The sequence below is a fragment of the Rhipicephalus microplus genome, chromosome X (genome assembly GCF_043290135.1).
Source record: "Rhipicephalus microplus isolate Deutch F79 chromosome X, USDA_Rmic, whole genome shotgun sequence".
NCBI classification, from domain to species: domain Eukaryota; kingdom Metazoa; phylum Arthropoda; class Arachnida; order Ixodida; family Ixodidae; genus Rhipicephalus; species Rhipicephalus microplus.
In genome coordinates this window covers 390,791,071-390,812,821 of record NC_134710.1, presented here as the reverse complement: position 1 = coordinate 390,812,821, position 21,751 = coordinate 390,791,071, and the positions used below count along the sequence as shown (strand labels likewise).

Below are 21,751 nucleotides of genomic sequence, written 5' to 3'. Positions count from 1 at the left end.
ACAACTTGCGGCGTACTAGCACACCGGGAACGCTCCCCCCTCCCGTCTTGTTTCGATTTTTTTTTTTCAAAATTGTAAACATCACCACTCCCAGCAAACGGCAATTCCATGTATTGTGTTGTTTTCGATCGATACAGCATGTGCATGTCAAGCATAATCCTTATAAACAGTCGTGAAGACGATGAGCAGTGACCGAATCCATGAAACACTGCAATGCGCTATAAGAATTGTATGTGAAAGATGAAGCTTCGTTTATTTGCGCGATTTCAACTTTAGTAAATATTTGACAAATACTATTGTCACATTTGATGTAATAAGGCTATGAATCTATAGCTTTAAATGCGGACCATTTTCTCGGCGAATCACATACACTTAATTTGAGCATTGTTATCTACACGTCAGGATGCTATCGTTATCACCTCCTTAAGTAGATCGAAATTGATATGGAAGGGTAAAAAGGTTCGACGAATATGACTGTCAGGTCGTGACATCAACAACGGGAAAATCCTGTCGCGTACGGTATCAAACCCTTTTCACCAGACTCGTGTATTGAGTACACATCCGCCGCGGTAGGCGGGTATGTGCTACAGCTAAACGATTCCCAGTTTGTATCGGCATACAAAGCGCGCAAGAACTGACATTGGTAATTGAAATGAAAGATCGTTGAGATCGAAGCCCACATCTACAAGGTTGACCCGACGAATACAAAGAATAAAAATCAGGATCCCGCATGAACCAAACACAATCTGCGTGACAGGTATATTCTAACGAATACCTTGAACTCCTTACAAAATCGGCCATGTATGCGGGCGTAGTGTCGGTGCAACGTCGGTTGCGACTGCATTGCTGGTTATCTCAATTTATAAGCATAGCATAAAACATTATATACGATACCTATATAATAGAGGCGTCACGTCCGAATTACACCAATTGCGGTTCCAGTGTTACCTCTGCTTTTATATAGCAGTCTAATGAACATTACATTTGTAAGGAGCATTGCACGTGACGTCATCCGCTTGAGGCACTAGCGGCGTTTGCCTCTACCGCCATGTCAGTGGTCTAAGCGCGCCCTTTTTGAAGCAGCGAGCGGCAGTGAGAGGTTGTGTGCGCCCCGCTACGTACGGTACCAACGTGGTGAAATTCGACTGAGTGCTTACGCGCGTGACTTCCGAAGTCCGGCGAAACTTCGCTACGAACATGAGGTTCACATTTGCGGCAGATATCGGCCCGTTCGACTTCAGCAGCGATGAGGCTGTGTGGGATGTGAAGTGTTATTCCCGCATCAAGCTCACGGACATTAAGGACCACCTTGTTGGCGGCACAAGCTTTGCAACAAGGGACGAGCTTAAAGCCTGTAAATTGATGGACGCCCACAACTATGTCACTAGCGGATGAGTCCAACAGCACCGAGTTAGAGACCTCGGAGACGGCCGCCACGTCGTCGTCGGAAACATGACTGGTTCCTCTTGCTCAGTGCTCGGACAAATTTTTTTTTTTTACCGCGGTGGTGTCGTTTCCCGAATTCTTTGTGTGGAAAGGCTTCACCATTTGCAAGAGCATGTCAGGTAATACAATTGTCATAGTTCGTGGTTGAGCTTAAGCCGATTGCAATAAAAAATCCTCTTTGCTGCAGGGTCCAACGACGCGCGTTGGGCAGTTGCGCACCCAGAGATCACATATGGTCTCGATTGTAACTGGTCGACGTTAATGTGATATCACCGTTTATGTGCTCGGCTCGTCAAAGCATGGGTAAACAAGAATGCACTGCGTCGCTGACTGTTTACTAACACACCGAAATCAGTAACACGCCGCACCTACCTGAATGATACCGCTCATAAGTAGCGATCGCGGTCGTAGTGCGCGCGCTCGTCTCCTGCTGCGTAAACAAAGCTTCATAGCACTTCGCGAAAACCTAAGTTTCTCACCTCAAAAGCAAACATCTATGATGTTGCATAGGTTCTGAACACTTACCGGAAATGAAGAGAAATATTTAACGCACACGCGGTATAGTGTGTGGCTGAACCATCTTACCCAAACCTTTTTGATTGGTTTACAATCATTTTAGGTATGAAAAATAAAAAAGCCGACATCAGACGCATTCTCGTCACCAGCCTTCTTACTCGAGTGGTTGTAGCAACCAAATACGGCACAGTTCATCATTATGACCACAGGAATCTTGCACAGACGCGCACCCGTGAGTGCGCCACAGAACATCTGCATACTATAGTTCTGCGACTGCTTGCCCGCAGCGGCAGAGAGAGAGACCACAAAGATGGATGCGCTGCCTCTTCGACACTGGCGCCATCTCGTGGGCCACGCCCCTGTGCAACCCTCCTATATGATTCCGCAACATATATTCAAGCGTTGCTCGACCCCGGAGGAACACGCAAACGAATGCTATACGTATGAAACACATCTATTTCGCACCGTAAAACGAACATCGATTCGATAAGAACTACGTTAGTGCTGACTTTGAGGTAAGTATCATCACACCATAAGTCACCCTATAAACGCCAGTGTAGAGAACGTTCCTGGTAATTATGGAACACGTGAAACCGATTCCCACAAGGCGAAAAATCTGCAAATTTTTTTATAGCACATGCATATTGCCATGATTACAATGAGTAAAATAATATATCACACTAATGACGACGAACGAAAACATATTTCCTCATTGTATAGCACGATACAGTACATTCTGGGGGGATAATATTTGTAGAGGCCGCGGTCGCACGTGCATGCTGCAGATTTGTGCAGTCGCTATCATTCACTTTATAGGCAGCGCGTGCGTGCCGCATCACTGAATTTCCTTTTCAACTTATTGGGACACTGTTTTGTTGGTTTGAGTATTCCGTTTGAGTATACTTTGCGCAGTCATACATTTAAGTGCGTCATCGGTGAAGTTGTGAACAGAGGAGAATAAACTTAGGCTAAACTGTTATTACTGCATAAAGTAGTGTTCCTACCTGAGAAAAGCTGCATTTCATTAGTTTAAACTTTGTGTAAGGTTTATTCCTACAAATTTAATTAAACCTACAGGAATAAACATTTCACAAAATTCAATTGACACTGGTTGCATGCTTTCCAACAAATTGCAGTTCTTGTTTTTCCTTTATTTAATTGTCGGGCCAACCGCTTTTCTGTTTGACGATCGACTACGACAAACGCTTTTACAATCCTGAGAAACATGAAATAATGTAATATATAGATTTTCAGAGTTCAGATTCCGAGACGATAGTGAATTCGTTGCGCAAAATTAAGTCACGTTCTCCAGGCGGCATGCCTACCCATAAATGATGAACTTGCAGCTTATATGAGTTGGTATTACTATTTTTGCTCTGTTTTACTCTATATCATCACATGGTTCTTATCCTGATCAGTACAATAACCGTGCATATTTCAATGTACGATACGCCGCTGATCGTCAGTTCGTATCGTAACGGAACCATTCTTTACTTGTTCCTACATGCTTTGCGAATGTGTCGATGTAACTCGCTGAATCGACTTGGTTTTTCTGTAAACCAAGTCGTTGCGCATTAGTGAATTTAATTATAGCTCAACATAATACTTATTCATTTTGATTTATTTTCAGGCGTTAAAGGCCTTTTTTTTCCTCAGTATCGTGCGCGTTCAGGTTCAAGTTAAGACCTATAGAAGGTTGACCACGAAATATCTTGCGCAAGTGTCGAGTTAAGACATTTTCAATGAAAAGACGGAATATCTAAAGGTGAAACATATTTCACAGTGATCTGTCTGATCCGGTAAAATATTAGCACCGCTCCCCAAACTACAGAATAAAGTAACTGGACAGTTTGTGTCATTCGTATAGTAACGGAATGTCCTCAGACTGCTCAATGGATCTAGTACCGTGGGAACGTTGAGGTTAGCCCTAGCGTTTCAAAGAAGGAATTTCTGTCCGCGGGGGGAGCGCGAAAGGCGACGCATCTTCGGAGGGGCAATATCCGGTCATGCATATTAGTGCCTTCCCTTCCTCGAACCCCACATACAAACCAGAGGAGGAGGTGCCTTCGCTGGTCACGAACATAGTGGCACAATCGCGCCTGTCGGGATCGTGCGCGCTCCGTAGTCACTCGGTTTGCGAGACGGCCGGCGCCAAGAAACAACGTGTCAGTCTTGTCAGGGTGGAGGCATCGTGGTTAACGTCAACGTCTGCTTGAGCAAGCTTACCAACGAAGAGGCTGTTCAACGTAAGTATTTTTTCGCACTCTGTCACTCAACCTAGAAAGTGCTAGATTATTGAAGTGTTAATTACCACTTTCAAACCATAACCAAACGCATTCCACGTCGCAAAAATGGCAATCCTGCAACCACTGATGATTTCAGTTTAGTCCAGAAAGAGCTGCAACATTCACTAGAATTTTGTCGGGAGGGAACAGTGATATCGCCTGAGAATATCGAATCACGGCACAAGGCCGCGGCCTGTGGCGCGGCTTGTGGTCGTACCCATTCGAGATGAGGGCGCCTAAAGACTGATCGCTCTTGACAAGCGCTTCGTATCTTCGTATTGCGCTTTCTTTAAACTTAGCACAGCACTGGCATAAAATTGCTCGATACTTCACAATTTAAACAAAGCACGTAAATTTAACGCCGCGCCACGCTGAAGGCAAGCCTGTCGTAGCGACAAGCCTGCGTTGGGTGCTGTAAAACGTTGGCTGCGCGAAAGGTGTCCAAAATTTACGGCAATTAAGCTTCGCCAGGGCGGCAGTTACATAAAACGCTGCAGCCTGGAACGCACACTCGCCATCATAACTTCCATGCTCGTCATGCGGGATTGCCACAACGTGAACGCCACGCAACACCACGAACGTGGGCTGAAAAAAAAAAACTGAGCGATAGGGAAACTGCGAGAAGCAGACGACGCGGAGCCGGAGGGGACGGCTAATGTAGCCATGACAACCGCCCCTTCGTCGCTCTGTGCGTTTGCCGAATAACGTGGCGAGTTGTACGTGCATGAACAAAACCGCCGGTGCACGGCAGCCTGAGAACGAAGAAACCTAGGTGTAGGAAAAATTATTTTTTTTGACACCATGGAAGAGACGTAGACGCTTCGCAACGTGTTGCTCGAACACAAAGGAAGACGCTCCAAAAGAACATAAATGTATTTTTTATTACAATTTTTATTTTATTACAAGTACCTACATCGCCCATTGGCCATTGTTGTAGGGGGTCACAGTAGAAAATAGAATACAAAACAGCAAAATTAAAGGCAAATAAATTGTGCCTTACAGTATACAGGAGAAATCAACACTTGTAGTACAGCATTAGAACAAAAGTACAAAACACAGGATTATACAACGAAAGCAGTAATTATACTTATAAAAATCAACAACCAAAAGAAGTACAAAGCCAACGTTAAATATATGGGTTATTTCAGCAGCTCAAAATGCTGTTTCAATGGCTGTTAAGAAATTAGAATCAGAGAATATTGGTATTTTTAGCGCATTCCAGTCACCAATAGAATTTGGAAAGAAAGAGTATTTAAGGACATTCAATCGACAAGTATATTCTCTAATTTTATATAAGTGATCTTTCCGTTCGGACATATAACTAGGCGTCTTTAAATACCGCTCTTTATTTAGCCCAGTCTTACCGTGATATATATTATAGAGAAATTTAAGTCTTTGAACTTTCCGTCGTCCACAAAGGGGTTCCCATCCCAAGGCCTGAAGAATTCCAGAAGACCTTATTCTAAAATCGTAGTTTCCTGTAACAAACCTAGCAGCCCTTTTTTGCACCCTCTCCAACTTTTCTTTTAGTATATTCGTGAAAGGGTCCAGTTAAGTTTTCCTTCTCGTTCGTTGATCTCCTTGATGTGGATTGAAGTCCTGTCAAGGAGATGATCGGCGTCGATGAAGCAGGAGGCAGGTTGGAGGTAATGAAAACTTGAAGGTATATTACAGCGAAATATTTACAGTTATATGTACATCTTGCCGAAGCACACTCATGATAACACAGACATCAACAGCGTCTTACTCTTCTACTTAACTTTTCTTAAGTTAGAGCCTAGAACACTGTTACTACATACAACGTACTTAGTCTCACTGTTCGACCACCAAGTGGTTACAGCCCAGACAAAAGTTGCATCGTACGGAGTCGTACTGATCTATCAGTTAAGTGATTGCAGCCTCGACTGAAGAGAAACGGATTCCATCCAGTCTTAAGTTTCTTGCGGTAACAAAGAAAAAGGGGAGGTGGCCACTGCTGGTCCGCCTCAACATTCTCTCATCCAATCTGTTTCCACTCAGATTAAGTCACTCCCTACTGGGCTGACCTTACTCTCGACAGCAGCGCTTCTACAGTTTAAACAGGCGTTTTGGCACTCTTTCCCATCATGTCTCTCTCTCTCCACCTCCCACGCGCTCAGGAATTCTCTCGCTCGGGAGATATCGGCATTGTAGACCTGGTACATTCATGCCTTTTCCCACACCCAGCGAGCTGAGACGAACCTCAAAGCCGAAAGTTGAATGATCGCGCGCGGAGCGTAATTGCCCCCGCGGGTAGTAAGCGGCCTTTGACTTTCTCTGCTTTCCTTGTGTTCGGGTCGTGCATCGCTGCGACTTCGAGCCGATCGCCAAGGCAGAGCGTGTCGCCTACTCTCACTGAGCTCGCGCCCGGCAGCGGCGGCAGGACGGGGTCGCTTAACCCCATTGTGCTATTGCCCCCGGCAGCGGCGACTTGTCTCTAAACCACAAACATTCTAAGCCGGTTGGCAGAGCGGGTTCGTTTCACATTGTGTGTTTGCCCCCGGCAGTGGAGGAGACGGAAGTAGTTTGCATTCCAGAGGATAAGTGGTGTACAGTCACACGGGCATACTGAGAGGGAGCCGAGAAAGAAGCTTTGTATAACGTAGTTTCCCGCAGTGTCGTCCCATGCTCAAAGAAAGCAATTTGCGACCTTGCCGATAGAGATCCGAGAAAGGAGCTTTTGAATAACGTAGCTTCTGGTGCTGTCCCATCCGCACGATCAACTTATGAGTGGCAAAACATAATACGCCCCCCCTAAAGAGTATACTGGGCTGTCTTACGTTCAGTGATACGATAAAGCACTGCCGCGATTAAGTCACTGGACTTTCTAACCACACAACAGTTGTACACAAGCATCAAACACAATTGCAAGTCAACACTACAGGAGAATACACTAAACGAAAACAAATACATGCTAAACAATCAAGTACAGCATTGCTGCTTCAAGCAGTGAGATCACTAGTGTCTGTTTCTTGAATTGTCAATCACACAGTCCACAATATACAGCAGCACGTGGGCAGGAACATTCACGTCCCCCCCAGTTGGCATGGCACTGTTATTCTGATGGCTTCCATGAACTATTCTGACATCTAGATAACGCATCCGCATTACCGTTACATACTCCCTTCCGATGTTGTACCGACACATGATATTGCTGTAAAGCCAGCGCCCATCTTGTTAATTTCGCCCCGTGCGGAGTCGAAGTTGTAAGGTACGACAGCGGATTGTGGTCGGAAACGACGTTTACTATGGCACCGAAAAGCCAGTAGTCAAACTTCTTCAAGGCCCATATTATTGCGAACGCTTCCCTCTCAATTGTCGACCAACGCATCTGGGTCGGTGAGAAGCGGTGGCTTGCAAAGGCGACAGGCTTCTCTTCTCCCTCGGCTGACATTTGTGCCAAACATGCTCCCGCAGCCGTAGCTGATACGTCTGTGAAAAGCCAGTAGGGCTGAGATAGCTCAGGGGTGTTTAGCGCCACGGCCTCGCACAAAGATCGTTTGAGAGTCTCAAATGCCGCCTGAGCTTCCTTCGGCCAGGGTATCTTATTAGGTACCGCTTTCTTTGTTAACAGCGTGAGGGGGCTCGTCACCTCTGCATATCCTCGGACGTACTCTCGATAGTAGCCGCAAAGTCCGAACAGGCTGCGTAGTTCCTTCTTGGTGCGCGGTGGTACCAAGTTCTTAATTGCTGCTATCTTTTCTGGGTCTGGTGCGTGTGTCCCTAAACCGACAATATGCCCCAGGTAATGTATGTGGGATTGCGCAATCTGACACTTCTCCGGGCTGGCTTTCAGTCCCGCCTTCTCTAAGACCTTAAGAATAATGTCGAGATGCTTTGAGTGCTCCTCCCAAGTGCTAGAAAAAATAGCAATATCATCTAGGTATGCTGTGGCATACATTTGATGTTGCGACAAGAGTTTATTCACCATTCTTTGAAAGGTTGCCGCGGAATTTTTCAGCCCGAAAGGCATCACTTTCCATGCGTACTGACCTTCATGTCTTACAAATGCGGTGAATTTCTGACTCTTTTCTTCCATCGGTACCTGCCAGTACCCGCGCCTAAGGTCCACTACCGTAATGAACTGCGCTCTGCCTACTCAGAAAATCAGTTCCTGAGGATTCATCATAGGGAACGCATCTGCTTTGGTGACGGCATTTAACGCTCTGTAGTCCACACACATGCGGATAGTCCCATCTTTTTTTCCGACGCATACAACCGGGTGTGCAAACTCACTCTCCGTGGGGTAGATCAACTTCCAAGTCAAAAGTTCGTCAACTTGCCGGCTGACTTCTTTCTTTAATAGTTCCGGCACCCGATACGGAAACGCCTTTTTTGGCTGGTGACCCGGTTCTATTTCTGTCCTATGTTTATCTACCTTTGCTATACCCGGAGTGCCGTCAAAGAGTGTGCAATGTCTTTGGAACACCGCCTGTATTTTCGCCTGCGCGTCAGCATCAAGGTGAGCAACCTTCTCCCTCGTTACCACTAGCTCTTCCCACTTTATAGTGGTTGGTTGTGGAGCATATTCCACCTCCCCAAAATCATGGTCCTCATCGAAGACGACCCCAATATGACTGACTCTTGCATAGTAAGGTCGAATGTTGTTGGCGTGGACACTTTTCACCTTTCCCTCAGATGTTTCAACGCGGTAAGAGTGTTCCTGCTCCCGTCCAACCACTGTGAATAGGCCTAGCCATTTAGGTGACGTTTTACCACTCCAATCATTGTCGAAAACCACCACTTGGTCGCCAACGTTAAAAGCTTTGAGCCTGCTGCTGCGATTATAAGCACTGGCTTAACTCTCCTGATGAGTTGCACTAGTTAGCTCAGCTATATTAGCGGCCGTCTCGAGCTGCTCCTTAAGTTGCTGTAAATACTTAGCGGGGTTTTCTCTCAATGTTGTGGGCACCGGCATTTCTCCCGTCCAAGTCTTCTGCAGCATTAGAAGCGGTCCCGTGGGATTCCTTCCATACAATAGACGAAACGGAGCTACTCCGGTTACCTCATGGGGAACTTCCCGATAAGCCCATAAAACCATTGGGATCAATTTGTCCCAATTCTTGGAGTCTCTTTGAATGACATGATACAACATGTTTTTGAGTACTCGGTTCCACCTTTCTACAACTCCATTACTCTCTGGGTGTTCTGGGGTTGAAAATCTTGACATGCAACCTAATTTTTCCAGCATCGTTTGCGTGAGCTGCGATTTGAAATTAGTGCCCTGATCGGAGCAGATTATCTCCGGAACGCCTGTGCGACTGAATATCTCAATCAGTGCATCACAAGTCGCCTTAGCTGTCAAAGAGCGCAGTGGGATCACCTCTGGCCACCTCGTGCAAAGATCCACTAAGCACAGCGCGTACTTATGCCCTGTCGCTGACGGTGTGTCTAGGGGTCCGATCACATCTACATTGACAACTTGGAAAGGGTGCTTGGGTCTAGTGAGCGGAGCTATAGGCACTTTATCCGCGCGACGCTTGTCTGAACGAATTTGACATTCATGGCACAAACGACAATGCTCTAATATCTCCTTCGCCATACCCGGCCAAAAAAAATTATACCTAATGCGAGCTCTTGTTTTCTTTGACCCTAGGTGCCCCCCGCATAGTGACTCGTGTGCTAAGTGCATCACCTCAGTGCGCTTATTTTTGGGGACAACTAGCTGACTCACTTGAGTGCCTGCTATTGAGTCGCAGTGGTATAATAGTCCGTCTGAAATGAACATGCCGGATTTCCCACTACGAGCATCTTCCCAGCATTTCTTTAGCGTAGTGTCGCCCAACTGCACATTGCGGAACTCTACTCTTTGGCCTAATGACGCCTCCCTTTCTTCATCAGTTTGCGCCTCTTCCCCGGAATCATCTTTCTCCTCCAAGGTAAGATTGCAGGCAACTACCTTTTGTTTCTCTACTACTTGTTCCACCTCGTGAGCAGGTTCGGCCGGCGCTCGACAGGGTGCCAGAGGGCTGCTGGCCTTCAACAAAAGTTTCCAATTGTCCTTGGTCAACAAACAATCTGTGCCCTCGACGAGCTCATCAGTTAACGCGCAGAGTAGGTCGACGTTCTGAGGCTCCGTAACCTCTCGCGGGCTATTTAATTTGACCGGTAACGTAGCTAGCCTTGCCTCGATAGTTTTACCGAAAGCGGACACCAATCTTACCGTGCCAGACGGCTCTACAACACTTTGCGGAAGCAGACTCTCCCGGATGACGGTTATCTCACTCCCCGTATCCAAAATCGCATCTGCGGATATGCCTGCACATGATACAGGAATTAACTGCAGTTTATCTGTGCCTTCACCCTCGTGTTTCAGAGACTTCACCTTTGCGCTAAGTACTCCAGTAGGTATTTCAGTATCCGTCTCGTGGGATAACATTACCTTTTGAACCTTCCGCTTTGGCTTGGTAGCCTTCTTGGGGTTGTTCTCCTTATCACCAGCCTTCGGGCACTCTTTAGCGAAATGGCCTGAGCCGTGACATAAGTGGCATTTCAGAGCCCCTTTCTCAACTTGTGTCGCCGGCTTCTGCCCCATTTCTACAGTTGGTTGCTTTGAAGCACGCCCTTTCCCTTTTGCTTGTTCGAAAGTTTGGAGCACTTTCGCGATCTCAGTTGGCCTAAGCCATCCCTCGCCTTCCCTTAATCTCACATACTCAAGCCCCTCCGTACTAAGGCCCGATTTTATGCGGTCAGCAACCATGAGTTCTGCCATCACTTCTACCGTGTCCGCTTCTCTCACTTGGAGGTAGTATGAGAAATAAGTTTTCACGCGGGACGCGAACTGCGCCCACGTCTCTTCCTTACGCGTTACTGCTCTTTCGAACCTCTGCAGGTACTCTGCCGGAGAAAGCTTCAGTTCCGTCAGCACTGCTGCTTTAACTGACTCATAATCTGCACTCTCTTCAGGGTTGACGTTACACAGTAGGTAACAGACTCACTCAGTTAGCGCCGGCATAACCAAATGCACGCGGCTCTCGTGCGGTACCTGGTAAGTAGCAAAAAGTTTTTCTACCTCCTCAAACCATAATGGGACATCCGCGTCACTCGGCAGGCGGAACCCTTTTAGCACTTTTGCACATTGCTGAACAGAATCGAAACCCCGGCGCCTCTGATCACCCGTCGCCGACCCAGAGTTGGACAACGTGCCATTGAGACGTTCCGCGTCCATTCTAGCCTGCAATAGCTTTTCGTACTAAATCTGAAGATAGAGCTTTTGAATTTCAAGCTCGAGCGTTCTCGCTTCGCTTGATTTCGGCAAAACCTGAGATGCCTGCTGCATCGATTCTTGCCTCTGAGTAGGCACTGTCGCCTCATTTGACTGATCAGAATTTCGAATACCATCATTGGATGGTTCTCGACTCCGATCCACATCTGCCGCACTCGTACCCTCATCTTCATTAGACTCCATTGTTTTAGCACCCCCGCGTGTTCTCACCATGTGCTCTACACATAAACTGCCATACCAACTAGAGAAGAACGCAAGAAATCCTGCTCACCCTTTGTTGTATGCACTGTCGTTCCCGGATCTCCTCCACGGTGCCAGAGTTGGCTGCTGTGGGAGCGTCTTGACTTTGCCGCTGGTGGCTGTTGGATGCCTTGCCCCTCGGTCCTCTCAGCGCTGGTCCAGTGTATGGTGCTGCAGAGCTCGTCAATCCTGCCGACTGCGCCAGTTAAGTTTTCCTTCTCATTCGTTGATCTCCTTGATGTGGATTGAAGTCCCGTAAAGGAGATGATCGGCGTCGATGAAGCAGGAGGCAAGTTGGAGGTAATGAAAACTTGAAGGTATATTACAGCGAAATATTTGCAGTCATATGTACATCTTGCCGAAGCACACTCATGATAACACAGACATAAAAGCGTCTTACTCTTCTACTTAACTTTTCTTAAGTTAGAGCCTAGAACACTGTTACTACATACAACGTACTTAGTCTCACTGTTCGACCACCAAGTGTTTACGGCCCAGACAAAAGTTGCATCGTACGGAGTCGTACTGATCTATCAGTTAAGTGATTGCAGCCTCGACTGAAGAGAAACGGATTCCATCCAGTCTTAAGTTTCTTGCGGTAACAAAGAAAATGGGGAGGTGGCCACTGCTGGTCCGCCTCAACATTCTCTCATCCAATCTGTTTCCACTCAGATTAAGTCACTCCCTACTGGGCTGACCTTACTCTCGACAGGAGCGCTTCTAAAGTTTAAACAGGCCTTTTGGCACTCTTTCCCATCATGTCTCTCTCTCTCCACCTCCCCCGCGCTCAGGAATTCTCTCCCTCGGGAGATATCGGCATTGTAGACCTGGTACATTCATGCCTTTTACCACACACAGCGAGCCGAGACGAACCTCAAAGCCGGAAGTTGAATGATCGCGCGCGGAGCGTTATTGCCCCCATGTGTAGTAAGCGACCTTTGACTTTCTCTGCTTTCCTTGTGTTCGGGTCGTGCATCGCTGCGACTTCGAGCCGATCGCCAAGGCAGAGCGTGTCGCCTACTCTCACTGAGCTCGCGCCCGGCAGCGGCGGCAGGACGGGGTCGCTTAACCCCATTGTGCGTTTGCCCCCGGCAGCGGCGACTTGTCTCTAAACCACAAACATTCTAAGCCGGTTGGCAGAGCGGGTTCGTTTCACATTGCGTGTTTGCCCCCGGCAGCGGAGGAGACGGAAGTAGTTTGCATTCCAGAGGATAAGTGGTGTACAGTCACACGGGCATACCGAGAGAGAGCCGAGAAAGAAGCTTTGTATAACGTAGTTTCCCGCGCTGTCGTCCCATGCTCAAAGAAAGCAATTTGCAACCTTGCCGAGAGAGATCCGAGAAAGGAGCTTTTGAATAACGTAGCTTCTGGTGCTGTCCCATCCGCACGATCAACTTATGAGCGGCAAAACATAACAGGTCCCAAGAAACACAAGCATACTCTAAAATTGGGCGCACATTTGTAATATACAGGGTTTCCTTGAGTGTTTGCGACGTGTCGCTGAAATTTCTTTGAAAAAAATGAATTAGGCGCGAAGCCTTGGCTGTGATTAGATCTACGTGACTGGTCCAATCTAGTGTTGCCGTGAATGTTACGCCGAGATACTTAACTTGATCTACCTTTTGTACTGTGCAGGAATTTAAGTAATAAGACCTGGATACAACCTTTTTTTTTTGTTATTAAATTGCACATGAAAACATTTAGTTAGGTTCAAACTCATTTGCCACTGAGCACACCAAGACACAATCTTATCGAGGTCAGACTGAAGTACTATGGTGTCATCAAAACACTTGACTGGGCAATACAAAACACAATCATCAGCATAAAGCCTCACTGTTGATTTCAAACCCAGTGGAAAATCATTGATAAAAATCAAAAATAGAAGCGGCCCCAGGACCGACCCCTGTGGCACCCCGGACAGTACATCAGCTGTTGATGAAGACACACCATTTATCACAACACATTGCTTGCGGCCACTGAGATAATCCTTAATCCAGTCTATGAGGGTTTTAGGAATACCAAGAAACGACAACTTATGAAGCAAAAGACTGTGGGGGACGACATCAAAAGCTTTTTTTGAAGTCCAAAAAAACAGCCTCCAATTGAATGCCCTGGTCAAACGATGAAGAGATGTCATGTACGAATTCGGTTAGCTGTGTAACACACGAAAGGCCTGCGCGAAAGCCATGTTGAGACGGAGTGAAAAAATTATTATCTTGAAGGTGTTTTATAAGGCAAGAATAGATTATGTGTTCCAGTGTCTTGCAACAAACGGGGGTTAGCGATACCGGTCTATAGATAGATACATTATCACGGACGCCGGATTTGTGCAAAGGCGTGATATTGGCTAACTTCCACTCTCGTGGCAATTTTCCATACCTTATCGATACTTCATACAAAGCAGCTAGAAATGGAGCTATATGATCAGCACATCGTTTTACTATGTGGTTTGAAATACCGTCGGGACCATGCGCAGACTAGGGATTCAGCCTATTCAAATGTTTTCTTATACCTGATTCAGTTATTATGATATCATGCATAGCGGGTAACGATCTGAGCGTCGTAACGGGAGATATCGGGCTTGGCAGAGAAAAAACAGATTGAAAATACGCATTGAAGCATTCTGCTCTACTCATATCATCTCTAAGTAGTTCGTCATTGTGCATGATAAAGGGAATTCCACTGATGTCTTTTTTGTTACTTTTAACGTAACGCCAGACTTCCTTTGGATTTGTTTTGATTTTACTATTAAGGGACGATAAATGTTCACGCTTCGCCAGCTTTATCTGTGTCTTCATGCAAGAGCCTAATGCTTTAACCTTACTAAATAAATCAGCACTGCGCGTGCGACAATAATTTCTGTACACCCGAGCCTTACGCCTAATTAACGCACGTATATCTTTAGTAATCCAAGGTTTATCACCACGACGATTGGCAGTTACAATTTTCGATGGGACATAAATGTTTACCAGAGACAACAGTTTTTCTTTAAACAACCGCCACAATATTTCAATGTCATTGGACTGACAGCATGGGATAAACATCGGAAGGTATGCATCCAGTTCAAAATTGATGGCATCAAACCTGCCTCTATCATATGCGAAAACTTTTCGTGAACGAGGTCTACTGATTTCTATCTTTTTCCACTCTATGGTAGCCGCAATGACATCGTGGTCACTTATGCCTGGAATTAGAACAACCGACTTCATTAAATTGTTACGATTCATAAAAAGAAGGTCCAGGACACTATCACTTGCCGAACCAAGTCGTGTTAGAAACTGAACAAACTGGAAAAGGTCATAAACTCTGGTAAGCTCGAAAAAGGCAGAATGAAGTGTTGACCGACTATTTTCAACTGGACGAAAATTGCACCATTCGACATTGGGCATGTTAAAATCACCCGCCAGCATAATTGGTTCGGAGGAAAGAGCCGGAATGGTTTTAGACAAACTAAATAAAGGTAACACACTAGAGTTACCAGGAGGCCGATAAAAGGAGGACTCTAAAACTAAACCGTTCCCTAGCGAAAACGTTATTCTACACCAAACCGATTCGGAGTTGTTATCTGCGCCCTGTATTGGTACGGTTGGTATGCCGTCTCGAATCAGAATGAACACACCCCCACCGTGCGTATTACGGTCTTTGCGGTAGGCTGTGTAACCTGTTGGAAAAACTTCATTATCTGAAATATGTTCACCTAGCCAAGATTCAGTTCCAAAAACAACATCGGGTTGTGAAATTCGAATCAGGGTATCAAACTCGTAAACCTTATTTAAACTTCGGCAATTGACAACAATCACTGATAAGGTCTCTGGAAGTCCCTTTTTGCGCGGCACTATAGCGCCCCCCAACCGCTATTCAGCGCATTCTTTCACTGAGTCACTTGCACAGTCGTACACGAAAGATTTACTTCCGATTATGGCCTCCATTCTGCCCCTGTTGTATTTGACCATAACCATCGCGTCAGTTTGCTTCCCGTATTCCAGTAACTTTTGCCTTTGCTGGCGAGCGATTTTGGAATAATCCTCACCATTAGAAAAATTCGTTCCCTTTAGTTTTGAGGCAGCAGATATAACTCTTTGTTTGTCTTTGAAAAACGCAAATTTCACAATAACTGGCCGAGGTTTCTCGCCCCCGACCTTGCCAATTTGGTGGGCACGCTCGATTGCGGAGGGGGACACTGTTACACGCAGCTTTTCTGCGCACAAATCGATCACTTTCTTTTCGAATTCATCCCAGGTTTCCTTACCCTCATCAGGCAGACCAAAAAACAAGATTGTTTCTACGCGACCGGTTTTCTATTTCGTCCTGATTCAATAAAGCGTTTCTCATGCTGTCAACAAGCTGGCTGTGTTGAGTGGATAGCTCTGCCTTTTCCTCGCTTGATGATGCAGTAGGCAAGTCTCCTGCCAACCTATCAATTTTGCATTCGAGGGTTTGAAGTTTATCCTTCAGTTCTTGCTGCCCGGTCTCTAATTTCTCGAGTTGTTTCATAAGCTTGTCCTGTGCTTCGGATATCTGCGGTAAACAACAAAGAGCCCTTGCAAGCTCTTGCTCCAGTTCCTTGCTTATTGGCCCTGGGTTTTCCTCCACATCACCTGACAAAAGCAGCCTTGCCTTCACCGCAGCCAGAGCAATAAACTCATCAATGCTAAGCACAGCACAAACCAACATTCGCACAAAGGTCCCGGGGGGCTTTGGTACAGACTTTCGAACAGTAGCACCAATCATATAACGATAAAATTCACCAACCTGCAAAAAGAGCGGCCGTAAGTGTGCGGTTCGCATGTCGGCACCGGAACACGAAGGGCCCAGTTGCAGCAGCAGCCTAAGTAGCTTTTCGTCGTATGACGAGCACCCCTGGTGGTGGTCGACGCCTCCGTCAGTCACATGTGGCACCCGTGACGCATCGAGATGCAGCCGCAGGCACGTGTCGATGACAGCAGCGGGACAAGTTTTCACGCCTATCCCAGCGCTGCGGCAAAGAGCCTCTCTACACTGCGCAGCCGCGCCGAGCAACTGTTGATGCGTCGTCCACCACAGGAACTCGTTGAAGGCCCCATCGATGCTGGCAGCTGAACACATTTCCTTGCTATCGCTGTTGTGTCCAGGTGGCCATGACTCAAAACCGGCGCCGAACACCACTACCACAGCCTGCAAAAAAAGCAGCCGTAAGTGTGCGGTTCGCATGTCGGCACCGGAACCCGAAGGGCCCAGTTGCAGCAGCAGCCTAAGTAAATGTATGCACAAGACGAGTACTCGTCTTGTGTAAACACGCGTGTTCTGTGCGCCTTTGTGTTCGATCAGCGCGTTGAAAGTGTCGACTATATGCACAACTAACGAGTCCCTAATGCGGCCCTTCTATAGCTGTCAATGTCGAACGACGCAAGGGCAACCGCCGTGTCGATAGTGTGGCTCAGTATACGTGAAATTTTTCGGCGAAGTTTCACTGCAGCGCAACAAATCATAATGAAGTGTTTGGTTGCGCTTTTCATATTAAGAAACAAATTCATTTTTGTGGTATGGTGCGGTCAGGACGCGGTCAAATGCTCGAAAATAGAATATTGACGCCTGTGATTAGCCAGAGAAATATTCAATTAAAGTAGTTGCACTCTTGCATGATATTTAACATAGGCAACCATATGCATGTAAAATTTACTACTTTTTTTTCTGTAATGTCACTAGGTAGTTATGAATTTAAGCGGTCAAAAGTGTACGTAAGACATGCATTTATACCAGGAATATTACATTAGCGTCATGGGAACAAATGCATTAAAATAGTGCCAAATGTCACATTCCCTGCCAGAGCTAGGACACCAACTGCATTTTGTTGGTAGACATTACAGCGACAGGCAAGATGCAATCCAATGTTGTCATTGTGCTTCCTGAAGCCTAGAAATATTCAATAGCTCTTTCATAAGAAAGTGTGAAAACTGATGCACCTGATGTTTCACTTTTAGTGAACTAGCAAACACACCCTGTCATCGCTTGACAGAAAGATGAATCCAAGCCGGAGACGAGGCCCATACAAGCAGTACCTTTCTGATGGATCAAAGTTGGTAAGTAGACCTGAAAAGCAAGCTTGCATATTTATGTTAATGTGCTTTTTTACAAGAAAGACCAGTATGTAAAAATAATGATGCCTTAACCACAGATTACTTCCACAAAAACACCAGATGCGAAATAGTAGTGTGTCAAAGGGTATTTACAAAGAAACTCTACACATGATTCAAACCTGTGCACAGAGTGCCTCACAGAATTCATTAGGTATGTAGCACTGGTGGTTGCTTCTTGGAGTCAACAGCTCTCTCTCCACACTTTGTGCTCATTTCCACTGGCCTGACCAAAATATGGCAAAATCAAAACAGTCTGCTTTTAAGTACAACACGATAAAACAAGCATTTTTCCTTTTTCTGTCTTCGTCTTTCATTAGCGGTGAGTATGTCCAGCTGTGACTAGGGAAGTTCTTCTGTAATGTTCCATCGTTGCACACATAATCCTGCACTACTAAATATTTTGTCCTCGCCTCTATTTCCCGTATAGGAGTATCGTTGCCATGGTTAGAACCAGTATGCAGGTTACAAACGCCACAGTACCGGTCAAGCCGGGGCTGCTTGTAGTTACAGTCTCCTGCTATTGAAACTAAACATTATACTATCGATTGATATGTGAGGTTTAACGTCCCAAATCCACCATATGATTATGAGAGACGCCGTGGTGGAGGGCTTCGGAAATTCGACCCCTTGGAGCTCTTCAATGGGCGCCCAAAGCTGGGGCCTATAGCGTTTTCGCCTCTATCGAAAATGCAGCTGCCGCAGCCAGGATTCGATCCCACGAACTGCGGGTTATAAGCAAGAGTACCTTAGCCACTGGACCACCGCGGCGGGGCAAAATTATACTATTCACGGAAGCAGAATTATATTAAAAATTTTTTTCAAGATCATTTGTTGGCAATAGCTAATAAAATTTTTTTGTATCGAAGTCAAACTAAAGCATAAAATTTGTAATGTTTTTGAGCAGTACAAGTAAGAGAGCTTTGCACTTTCTGCTTCAATGACATAAAAAAGAGGTGGATTGAGTATAGTAAATGACAGTGTTTTTGCAGTTAAAATATGGCCTTTCAGTTTGTGTCGGTACGGAGAGAGTAGCTAAATTTTTGGAGAAAGAAAGCTTTTAGTAAGTACTTTGAGCAAGCGGTATCCACAATAGAAGCAAAGGAGGGTGTTGCAGCATACATCTCTGATAAAATAGGAAGTAAAAGAACATGGCACTTTGTGTCCAAATACCTACGATAACTGGAACGAAGGAAACCCTTTTGAAAAGATCTCTTGCATTTACATAAAGTGCTTTGGAAGGAAAACAAATGTGACATAGCACTGCCTTCTGCCTGCCATCACATACGCTTGAAAGGAGTGAACCTTTTCAAAGGATATGTCTTGCACTCACATAAAGTTAGCACAGGGACACAGAATCGATACAAGACAGGTCTGTTTGTGTGTATCCTATCTGTGTCCTTGTGTGCCTGCGGAAATATTTCAAGATGAATGCGTTCCAACTAGGCCAAATCGGAGTTTTGCACAGAAAGTTTGCAGCGAGAAAAATCAACATGACATAGCACTGCTTTCAGCCTTCAGTCATCTAAGCTTGAAGCGGGTAAAGAAAAAATCTGGCCAAGCTTGAGACTTATTACTAGAAAAACAAATGAAACCTTCAGTAGCCTGTAGTTTTCATTGCTGATTACTGACTAAACCAACATTTCAAAAATATTTGAGACCAGTTTTTTTTAAAGTATTTATAGAAGGTGATAACCATTCACAAAAATGAAGTGGCAGTGATTATCAATGATTAATCCTCATGAATAAAAATGGGAGTGAAAAATAGTCAACCGATTCTCATTTAAAATGCACACTGAAAACATGCATACAAACTGTAACATGCTTGTATGGAGCAGCACTTTTAAGACAGTGAAAGATTATTCAAAAAGATGTTATTTTATATGAAAGAGATAGGCTCATAAACAAGTATGCCCAGAAATGGAATTGATTCACACTGCTTAGTCGTCTTCTCCCTGAAGTGATGTGTTCTGTCATTTTGATTGATTGATACGTGGGGTTTAACGTCCCAAAACCACCATATGATTATGAGAGACACCGTAGTGGAGGACTCTGGAAATTTTGACCACCTGGGGTTCTTTAATGTGCACCCAAATCTGAGCACACGGACCTACAACATTTCCGCTTCCATTGGAAATGCAGCCTCCGCAGCCGAGATTCGATACCGCGACCTGCCGGTCAGCAGCCGAGTACCTTAGCCACTAGACCACCGCAGCGGGGCGGCTATTTGTCATTTTCAAAAATAGTGAATTACAATTGAGCGAACTGAAAGTAATCGATATTAGCTGGTAAAACACCTTTGTCTCCTGCTATGTAGATAATACAGGATTTTAGTTCAGTGTACGCCCACAACGTGCTGTGCGCAGCATGCACGAAGTGTGAGGCTGCCTTCTATAGCATTACTGTGCACAACATGCGAAACATGTGCTTCACCCTGGGTCACCAGGCTTTCCTAGATGATAGATGCTATAAGCATACCCTTTATAAGAGGGTGACGAGAAGTGTGCCACCATGTTTGATAAATAAATTGAAAAAAAATTTTTTTTCCTGTTTTGTTTGTGAAGGAGGCCTAATGTCTAATTGTCTATTCCAGTTAAACCTATCATAGTTTAGAGAAAAAAAATGCAAATCCATCGAGCGATTCTCTGCTCTTTACGACAGAATGTCCTTAGTTTCCCTACTACTAATTTTTGTCTTTTGTTTTCAGTTTTCTGCCACCAATACTCTAACCGCCCCTTCTATTGCGGGTATGTTCAGCTTTCCATTGCCATTCCTAAAACCCAAGACTTCATGTAGGCTATCGCCCAAGCATACACCTGGGTGTATATCTCCACATTCAACCAGAACATGCTGCATCATTTCCTTATCTTGCCCATAGCATATACATTGTTGTTCTTTACTAAATCTCACTTTCTAAGGCAGCTCAGTCTCACTTGAAAGAGTAAGTGCTTCCCCTTTAATTATTTCAAAATTTCTCCCTCCTTATTTTGATTTTGCACTTTAGGTATAGACTCAGAGCCACTTTTTTTCTCCATTGCTGTCATCCAGTAAATCTTCTCAGTCTCTCCAACTTTTCATTTATAGCTATTTGTTGTCGTACCACTTACACTGCTAGCGGTATATTTACTGGTGGGCCTTCTAGTTTATTTTCTCCGCTGGGTGTCAGTGCTCTTTCTATACAAATAACAAAACACCTTCACTGCCCATCTACTCTTTTTCATATTCTTTGGCCTCTCTTCAAACCTTTTCTCTCACCTCAAAACATTCAGCCTTCGAGTGTTGCTTTGCGCCATCTATTAGAGAAGCTATAATAATTAATATGGGATGACGCAACACATAAGTCACGGCATGAAACAAGCCTATCTTTTTCAACGAGGAGTAGTAGCTTGGCGTGTTGGAGCTAGCTGTATCAGCACGAGATCACAGAGACGACGAAGACCAGCGCTTACTGCAAATCTAAAATTTACTGTTTTGCTACGGACATTTTCTAAGGCAAAGAGAGAACCAAAGGCAAAGAGAACCAAGCTAAGCGCTAACTACAGAAATGCCCATTTTGGCGCTGGCGTGCTTACGTGCCATGAAAGCTGCCTTTATGATGATGAAGAGGCCGAGAGGGCATAGGCGTGCGCAGGGCTCTCCTTCAGGTGGGCGAAGGCTTGTAGCAGCGCCCCTCTACCCGTTATGTAAAGGTATAGAGCTAAAGGTATAGAGCTGAGTTTGCACCCCCCTCCCACTCGTCTCGCAGCAGCCCCCTGGCATTATGTCAATGTGTGGGGCTGGCTTTACGCCCCCTCCCCCCCTTAAATGACTAAAGAGTGGGGCTGCCTCGCTGACCCCCCCCCCCCCCCCTCTCGTGCAAATTCCTATGCGTACCGTACGTGTGCGAGAAAAATAACCTGAGCTTGGTA

At 45.6% G+C, this 21,751-nt stretch overlaps 1 protein-coding gene across 8 annotated transcripts in view; it reads right to left on the bottom strand.

Annotated features, from left to right (window-relative positions):
- Positions 1-21,751, bottom strand: part of LOC142761716 (uncharacterized) — a 56,969-nt gene that overhangs the window by 34,627 nt on the left and 591 nt on the right. For 2 of the 8 annotated variants that reach the window (XM_075880135.1, XM_075880136.1), the window contains exons 1-2: positions 17,708-21,663; positions 16,483-16,884 (exon numbers count right to left, since the gene is read on the bottom strand). In XM_075880135.1, the coding sequence (XP_075736250.1) occupies positions 16,483-16,884; positions 17,708-17,818 (513 nt within the window). In that variant the 5' untranslated portion in view covers positions 17,819-21,663. Of the gene's footprint in view, positions 1-5,108; positions 11,965-16,482; positions 16,885-17,707; positions 21,664-21,751 lie in introns of those variants that run through there. The other 6 variants (XM_075880132.1, XM_075880133.1, XM_075880130.1 and 3 more) reach the window with 5 other exon arrangements.